This window comes from Limulus polyphemus, unplaced genomic scaffold (genome assembly GCF_000517525.1).
Source record: "Limulus polyphemus unplaced genomic scaffold, Limulus_polyphemus-2.1.2 Scaffold368, whole genome shotgun sequence".
In the NCBI taxonomy this organism is placed as follows: domain Eukaryota; kingdom Metazoa; phylum Arthropoda; class Merostomata; order Xiphosura; family Limulidae; genus Limulus; species Limulus polyphemus.
The window spans coordinates 438212-448137 of record NW_013665978.1 but is presented as its reverse complement, the minus strand read 5'-3'; the positions used below and the strand labels follow the sequence as shown (position 1 = coordinate 448137).

The following is a 9926-nucleotide window of genomic DNA, read 5'->3' as shown; positions in this document are numbered from 1 at the left end:
GTTTAAACAACTCTACTTATTCAATAAGGTTTTGATTAATCAGATTGCCAGAGATATATCAGTTTTGGTAATATAATTAAACTTGATTAGTCCATGTATTTAATGAAATCAAATAATAAAAATGGTTCTTGAGTTATTACAAACACACACACATAAACACTATTCTACAACAAGCACAATACCATTGCTTTTTTTGTTTTACCATTAAATATCTATCATAGAATTGTACCTCCATTATATAACTGCTTTGTCCAACAACTTTTCCTGGTGTTTTTTTATCTTCCACTCTCCGACTCTTTCATTTGTGAAAATGTTTCTACAACTGGATCCAACAATGGTGGATGTAACAAATGTTTTTCTTGTGTCTGTAATGAAAAAACAGCATAGTTATTTACTTCCACAAAGCACTTTATTTATATATTCACACAAATGCAACATCTATGCAAGTACCTAATTACTAGCACTGCTATAAAACTGGTAGGCCTTTAAATTGTTATTGTCATCCACACAAATTTACAGCTTATCAACAAACTAAACAAGCATTATCAATAATTTTGAGTTATTTTGAATCAAATTTAATTATGCAATTTATCCTAAATTATTAATACTAAATTAGTATGTTTAACCTGTTTCTATAGTGTTGAAAGCTGTATTAGTCAACTAGGCTTATTAATTAACTGTTAAGACATTAATGTCTCAGAAGAAAGCAACATGGAAGAACAGTGTCAGGCCCTACTGTTGTTAGGCAAAATATACCCAACTTCACTGTTATAAAATTATATTAAAAATATATGAAGCATCTGGCTTGCTTAGTTATAGCTTTTGTTCTCAAATACCATAGTTTATAAAATATTCTTCTTAATTTCTTATAAATATCCTAGTCATTCTGAGAATACAATGGTTATCACTGATGAATTTGCTTTGTTTGTGCAATTATAAATAAGATTGGGCTTAGATTAGTTTGCCCATTTGCTATAGTGCCAAGCATTGATTAGCAGTCCTGATCTCTGCTTCTTTATAATCAAAATCAGTCCCTTCTTATTAACACTGGAAACTTGATACAAGTGAAACATGACAATAACAAATAATTAAAATACAAATTAATTAATAGCACACAAACACACATATATATATATATGTGTGTAGCAATAGGTTGCCGCTGACCAGTTGATTCCCTGTGGTTGGTGCTATCTGGGCTGCACACTAACAAACATACTATAATAGGACTCCATAAGTGGAAGAGGAGAGCCTGCGCTTTGGTTGGTGGTAAAAATTCCTTTAACATGTAACCATATCTACTGAACAAAATGCTTACAAAAATTCAATCTATCAGCACACAACATAGCAAAGGGCAAACTATACCACAGCAAAACATATATAAAGAGAACCAATGATTCCTTTTTAATAAAAACTACCAAGTTAAAGATGATGAATATAAGCAGATTTACTCTTGAAAACTGAACAGTTGTCTGTTGATTCTGCTATAGTTACAGAGACTGTAAATAAATCCAAGCACTATGTCTTGAATGACAATGTTCTTTATTGCACAGAAAGGGTTGCTAGCTATGGTGAATTCAGCCAAATTGTTCCCCAAACATTAAGACTGGTATTGCTAATAGGAAAGTCGACTACAGAAGACTTTGAGGTCCCCTCCCCCCCACAAGACTTCTGCTGTTGTGTCTATTTCTCAACCTTCAATGGATCCTGCTAATGACTTACCTATATCTCCTGGCCACATCACACAGTTTAGCTGGTCTTTGAACTGTTAATAAGCTTCCAGTAAACTGAACCAGAGTCAGAAACCAGTGAAGATCAAGCTGAAGATTCCAAAACATGAATTATTGTTGTTTCCTTGTAACCTATCTGTATGCAAACTGTAAAGGATTCCTGGTGTCAGTAAAAAGAGGGAGATAAAAGTAATGATATACTGCTAAGGGGAAAGAATGTGAGATAGCAATTCTGTTTTTATTTTGTTATGGTTTTATTTACCGTTCATTTATTATTCCTTCTATCATTTAGTTTAACTATGAATTTTTAGTTATATTTAAGCACTCACTAACCTTCTAGCTAGAGCACATTGAATTTGAGTATGTTTGTATTATGAAACTGATAAGTTTCCCTAGCAGTGATCTACAGATATTAATATTATGAAAGATTATGTAAATTAGCTAGTTACGAGATGTAACTTTATGGTCTAACCATTAAAAAAAAACTGCCTTGATTTTAAAAAAGTTCATGAGATATAATTTGAACAAGTTATTACTGATTATTACTTGTTATTGCTATTGAAGTATTTTAATTTTGGAATTAAGTTTTTCTTCTTATGGTGCTTTTTCCTAATTCTTTTATTTATTGAAATTAACAGCATTGATATTTATGTTGTATTATTTATTAACATTTGTATCAAGTCCTGGCCAGGCACGGATTTACTGTTTTTTTCGTAAGTGATAAAATTTGTATTCCAATTGTTTGAAAGTTTCATTTTGGATTTTTGTTGTTATTACAGTTTCATAAATTGTTTTCTTGTTCAATCCTGGTTGTAACAACATTTTGATTTAGGCTCTGGTATTCTATGGTAAACAAAGAAAACCAGAGGCTAATTTCCTTCACTGATTGCTTTTATATAGATACTGACCAAGATATCAATTACATATAATTGTGGTATGTTCAGGTAAAATTGAGTTAACCTTAGAACAATGGGATAGGTTTGCTTAATAACAGGGGTCCAAAGAGACATTCATTACAAAGTGATTCTGAATCTTTGCATAACTGAGTTTGTGAAAATGAAACAAGGGTCTGACCACAATGTGAATTACAAGAAAACAATATTTATTTACAAGCACAATGTGTGTGTGTGTGTACTTGCTTTACAGACATGAGATGCCACTTCTACTGGATTAAGTATCTTAACTGATCAAAGCCAAAATTATCTACCAAAATGTTTAAAATCAACATTCCTTACTTCACATATAACATGAATTTATCCAGAGCAACTACTGATACCATGTGACTGGTCATTCTCATTCAAGCATAAGAAATATTGTGGTGTTGAAGCAATGAATCCAATTAATTGATTATCTATGTGTATCAATTACATTGGTTAGTGTAACATAAAATCAATAAAAAATATCTTAAAATTACAAATAAATCAATTAATGTCACAAAAATAACAAACTACCTGAAATTAGTGCTTCTAATTATTGATGTTTTTGATTATTCCAATTATTTAAGTCGTATGTGAGAATAAATGATTATTTGAATGTAATTGATTACGGAGCCTAATCATCTAGCTCTATTGGAAATAATTAACTCTTTTGATTTACAATCAACATACCTATAAATTTACCCTAATATTCAATTAAGTTATACTACTAGCACTTCTTTGGTGGCTTGAGTGACTTATCTACCACTATACCAAGATCCTTATATTTAGTCACGTTATTGAGGGACATATATGTATTAAACAACTGATTCACATTATGATAATCCCAAATACATAATCTTGCAGTTACTATACATAATAGTTATCTGTCCAAGTTTTCAATTGATATAAGTTGTTCTATAATACCTCAATATTACCAATACAGCTAGAAATATCCAAGAGTTTAATGTCATCAACAAGTTTTACTATTTTATTATGTCTCTATCAATATGATTAATGTAAATAAGAAACACCAAAGACCCTGACCCCTTATGCATGCCACTAGCAACAAGAGTCCAGTTTCATTTGACTCCATCCAAACACCCTACAATCCAGTTAACTAGTCTTTCCCAAACCCCTACTGATACAAGTTTCATTAAATCCATATTGACTTTCTTTTATAATATCTTATTTGAATAAATAATTTTGCAAAGGATCTTTTATCAGACCTCTCAAATTTTTCCTACTACAGAAATAAGATCTTTCTTTTTCTCAAGATATGGCAACTCTTATCACCCCATTTATAAATAGGTTCAGAAGAGGACTATTAGGATGACTTTTAGGAAGAAATGATCATCTTATGGGGATTGGTTAAGAGCTCTTAACCCTATGAACTTGGCTAGATCAAAGTGTTCATGTCATGACTTTTTACAGAGTTACACCCCAAATTTAATTAAACAGCTTTATTATCATGAGAAAAGGACTGACCATCAACTGGAAGGAGACTGAATATATGGTGATCACTAAGAAAAAAAGGAAATACCAGAATGCAGATTAAACATTGGGAATGAAACACTCAAGCAGGTAAATAAATTTAAATATCTTAGAAGCAGGATACCATCAGATGGAAAATGTGATTATGAAAACAAAGGCAAACAGGAATGGCAAAAGAAGCATTTCTAAAAATGAAGACCACATTCACCAACAACAAACTGACAATTGAAACACAACTGAGAGTTCTACAGTGCTATGTTCATTCAATTCTTCTTTACGGTTCCAAATGTTGGACAATATCACCAACAACGAAGAAACACATAGAATGTGGTTCCTAAGACAAATGCTTAAAATAACACACACACAAATAATGAAGTTGTTTTACAGAAGGCCATGACAAAACGAATGTTGTGGGAAAATTTAACAAAGAGACAATGGGGTTTTATAAGACATACCATGAGAAAAGGAGAGATTGAAAACATCATTATGACAGGAAAAATCCCAAGCAAAATGTAAAGGTAGACAAAGACAGATACTGCTACCAAAAATTGAAAAGGAATTAGGAATTACCACTATAGAAATGATAAAGCAACAGGAAACAGGGATTAATGGAAGACCTTGCTTAACAGTGCCATAGATGGGCATGGTACCTAGAGAAAGATTATCAATGTATGTCAATAAACTTGGCATTGATATGTAGTTCATATATCAAATGTTTATATTATCTAAGTTTTAACTTGTTAATTTCAAGAAGAAATATTTAAATAAATTTAATTTTCATTTCTCTGTGTCACATGGTGCTCTAAATTCTTCCTTATAGATTTTTTGTTCCCTATTATGGATTTCAGCAACCAACAAATTAGAAACACAAAATAAAGATACTGAAAAATCATAATATAAATTTTGAGCCTTTAACATTCTTTATTTACTGAAATATCAATGTATTTGTCAAACCCACCTGCAAAGTACCTCAAATCTTATCACAGCTTTCAAAGTAGTTACCTAAACCATGTAATGCACTTGTTTAAAATTAATAAAAAAAGAGCATATTTTCATGTAAAAAAATTCTTATTATGGTTATTTCTTTTTGTTGATTATAGTAAACAATTGACCTTAGATTTCAATGTCTGTGATTGTTGTTGTTGTTCAACTCTGAACAGCTAACAGAATGGTTTTAACCTACTTATAGCTTAGTTAAAAAGCCAGTTAAATTATAATAGCCTTGAGACATTCTATTTTGATAAATTATAGTGTTCTACAATTCATATTTGAAAGTTAATTTTTATTCAAACAACTAACTTAGTGTGAAAAAGTATGACAAGTGTGCCACAACATCAGTCGCAAAAGACCAGAGTCCTGATGTGCTAAATTTCTTGTGTTTTTATGTACACTTTTTACTTATTATGAAATATTTTTAACAGAACTAAAATGTTAAAATTAGAAACTGCTTAGGTGAAGTAACAAATTCATCTAGAATTTCATGAGCTCATTTATTCATAATCAATCTTGTAGTATACTCATGCCAGTAACCAATTGTTTGTTTACAATAAGCTCAACTGGAATAATTCCATGACATATTGCTTTTCACATTCAGGTTCCACAAAACAGTAATAAACCAATAAAATTAAAAGAAAGACAGATGTGAAAAGGTTAGAAGCAGAGACTGTCAGAAAAAAACAATTTTACTTGTCTGTTATAATCTGTAGGCATTACTAAAAAAAAAAAGTATTACTCATTTTACAAAATATTTTTAAACTTTTCATTTCACTATACATTAATGATTTTACCACAATTGGCATTAAGGTAGAAAAAATAACTTAATTTAGGATGTTCTATAGGTTATGAATATGAGAACTGCAAGATGAATAGAAGTATTTTTATACTTAGCATGAAAATCACCTTACATTCAGATTGACTTAGTAAAACTCACAGACAAATCTCAAGTAGAAATGCTTCATTAAAAATTCTGATTTTTTGTGTACAACAAACTTGTAATGTTTAATCAAATTTTACCACAAGATTTCATGAAGATACATTCAGAATTATATTAATTTTGTTATATTATAATCCAGAATTATAGTAAACATTACTACATATAGATGAATCAAGAAGATAAAAACCTCTTAATTTTTTGTGCTAAATCCTAAAGATAACAGAATATTCGAACCAACGTTTCCCCTAATTTTTTCAATCCATGAGTGGAATGAATTTTTTTCACATACACCAGTATCAAGACAAAGTGCGGATACGTACTACCAGTTTTTTTTAAGGAGTGGGTAATATTAGACCATTGACCCTATTGGATCTTTAGGCGCTTTGCAATGCTTCCAGTTGGTTATTTGGGCTTTAGGCCTGTCAATAACCAGGGTCATTAAGGCTGTCAACATGTTGAGACTCCTCACCATTACTGAAGATGCGTGCAGCTGGAATAATGAAGTGTACGGAACTTGATTGGTTATTGTGCGGTTTCACAGCCACATAGCTTAGAGGGAACACTGGTTCAAACACAAGCTTAAAGTTTAGAAAAGCCAAGCAAGGCTCCAGTTAAGTTTTATATTACTGAAAGGATGATTAGCATATGGAATTGGTTGTAATTCAGAGCAGTGGATGTTAGTACCTTACTAGAGTTAAAGAGAGGAATTGTTTATTTCCTGAAAAATAAAGGGAGAATTGAATTTTTACTTTCTTCTTAGGTGTAGGTGTGATGGAACAGCTTTGAAAGATCAAATGGTCCCTTGTTTTCTGTATGTTACGGTAGGAAAAGTGTACATAATCAAAAACAAAATGCATCGATGACTTTGTTCTTGATTTTAAGTACGTCAAAACAAAAGACAATAAGCATTAAACAACAGAATTTTTGTTAAAAAGAAAGACAGTGCCATGGAAATAGAGGTAATTATGGTGGAGATAACTTAAATACCTGGGTGATTATTAGAATTTGCTAAGTAATTAATTGTTAGACTCATTAATTTAATCACTTACATTTAACTAATCAATTATTTTCACAAGTTGAAATAATCAAAAATAGTAATAATTGGAAGCACTAATTTCAATTAACACTTTTGTGAATCATAACACTCATTGATTAAGTTAATTAACCATTAATTATTCAAAATAATAATGAGAAATCATAATGACAATATTTAAATTACTTGAATAGTTTGAATAATTGGAAACACTAATTTTGATTAGTTGATTATTTTTGTGACATTAACCAATTTAACTGAAATTTCAATTAATCAATTATTTTATGGGACATTAATTGATGGTCTTAGATTATATCAATTAATTGAGTTAATCATCTGGCTATACTCAAGATAAATGTTGAAATTATCTAAAGTAAAAAAAAAAACATTAATTATATGTAACTCAACACAGTTAAACTTCATTATCATTTTTGGATGAAGGGGAAACAAGCCAATGTATCATGCCTAACCATCTTGGGGCCATAAAGAAAACTCATAATAACCACAAATTATTGCAAAAAGAAAAAAAGGGTCATAATTTTAAAATTTCCTAACCATGCCAATTTCATTAAAGTTTCACATCCTAAAGCACATTGTGTCATTGGTAAATTGTTTAACATATTATTTAAGGGACAATAAGTTGAGGCTATCCCTTCCACTTAAAAGAACTCAAAACCATTCCTAATTAAGTTAAATATTTATTGAGGTTTCCCTTAAACTTACTGCACATACCAAATACAAAGTAAACACCACCCTGTTAGGAAAGTAAAACAGTCTAAGCTGAAGAGGACTCCTACTCTTGTCCTACCATTTTCCTCATTTCATATGAAAAAAGAGGCAATAACACTATAAACTTCCTTAATAATCTTGAAAATCTCAATCAGATACCCTCTAACTCAAGAGAAAACAATTTCAGAGATCTTAACCTACACTCGTATGACAACCTTTACATCCCAGGTATCACCCTAGTAGCCTTTTACAACAATCTAACATCTTTCTTAAGCTAAGGATTTCAAGACTAATTCAAATGCAGTCTAACAAGTGACCAATTTATTGAAATTATAACCTCTTTATATTTAATATTTCTATAAATACAACCAAAAATCCCATTTGCCAACCACAAGCTATCAAATTTTCTCAGCACAAGGCTTCCCAGATCAGTCAGCATCCCATCCCCTACTCAAAGAGCCTCTAAATACTGAGTACCTTGACAGCACTGGGTATTTTGTTTGCTATGACCCTCTGGGTATCTGTGGCACATGGTCCGAGGACACCTGGCTGAAGAAACTGACCAACTAATACACTGAGATCCTTATTTTCTATAAAACTGTTAAAGTTATTCCCATCACTATTACACTTAACAAAGTTATAAGCTGAATTATGATAACCTACATGTATTTATTTAGCCAACTACCAATCCTGTAGCTGATTAGCACCTGTCCATAGCTCAAGCCAGAACGTACAAAAAACATTAAAAAGTAGCTCACATATCCAACCCTTAATTACTTAAACCCCCATTAAAGCCCTTGGGAAAATATTGTGTTAGTGTAACAACTTAAAAATGGGCCAGTGATTATACAAAGTGAAGAAAAAATGTTACCAATTAAATTGTTTCTGATAAATACGGCATTGGTAATGTTAAACCTATATTGCAAAGTGAATATATATATATATTACATATAAATCAGAAAGAAACATGCAACAATGAAATACAGGAATAATATTTTTCTACTTCAACACTGTCATTTTACTATTCAGTTTTTACTATTGCCATTTGAGCTGGGATTCACCACTAATATTACTTATAATAAATAACATGACAATTTAAGACCTAATATAATTCATTAATTGTCCGCTGCACAGAAATTTATGAAAATTTCTGCCTCAGACACAGCTACTGGTGATAATTTATGTAAAAATTGTATAAGTTATGATTAATGATTAATCAGTTAGCGTTGGTTTATACTTAAATTACGTCACTATTTTGTTATTAACTTGTTATTTTAGTTTTACATTTTTGGAATTCAACCATAAAAGTACAAAGGAAAAAATAATGTAAACAGCAGATGCTTTTCATCACATTCCTCTTAATATGTTTAAAATGTAAAAGAAAATTCCAAGTACTCACTTGCAATTTCATAATTTCAACTAATTGAGTTGAGCAGTAAATTTTAATCTTTAGTACACATCAGTTCTGAAAAAAAGTTAAATTGTATCAACAAACATAAGAAAATCTAATGCGTTACTAGTACTATTAAATAGAATTTTCCGGTTAGTATTAAGAGTTTAATACACCACGTATATGCAACAATCGTTGACAAATGTATAGATCCTGACACAAACCAATATTTTGCGCATGCGCTTAATTGCCATTAGTTAGGCACAAATTAAATGATTTTCATAATAATAATATAGTTTACAACACAGAACACTGGTTTCTTCATTGTAAAGAGCCCTTAATGGCTCAGCGGTAAGTCTGGCGGTTTATAAAAGTAAAATTTGGGTTTTGATACCCGCAGTGGGCACAGCACAGCTAGCCGATTTGGTAGCTTTTCGCTTAGCTACAAACAAATAAATCAATAAAATTTATACGCACTGTTATTGTTATAATTATTGTAATTAAACAATGTTTCTGTGTCTCGAGATATGCAATTTCATCTTGTAAGCCTTTCCGTTTGTACTACTAGTAACATGGTTATGAAGGGCATATCCGCATAGGCCCCTTTTGTAGATGATTATACTATTTACATACGAAATGTTTCTCTTAACAGAGGATTTGACCACACTAATTCAGTAAATCTATCACTGAATATCAGATCTCAAAA

General features: G+C 30.8%; 1 protein-coding gene across 6 annotated transcripts in view; it reads right to left on the bottom strand.

The window, feature by feature from the left end:
- Positions 1–9408, bottom strand: part of LOC106457743 (gastrula zinc finger protein xLCGF3.1-like) — a 19347-nt gene extending 9939 nt beyond the window's left edge. Inside the window, exons 1-2 of one of the 6 annotated variants that reach the window (XM_022383763.1) lie at positions 9230–9408; positions 230–1874 (exon numbers count right to left, since the gene is read on the bottom strand). In XM_022383763.1, the coding sequence (XP_022239471.1) occupies positions 230–235 (6 nt within the window). In that variant the 5' untranslated portion in view covers positions 236–1874; positions 9230–9408. Of the gene's footprint in view, positions 1–229; positions 2311–7833; positions 8760–8833; positions 8927–9229 lie in introns of those variants that run through there. The other 5 variants (XM_022383765.1, XM_022383764.1, XM_022383766.1 and 2 more) reach the window with 5 other exon arrangements.
- Between the last annotated feature and the right edge of the window lie 518 nt (positions 9409–9926).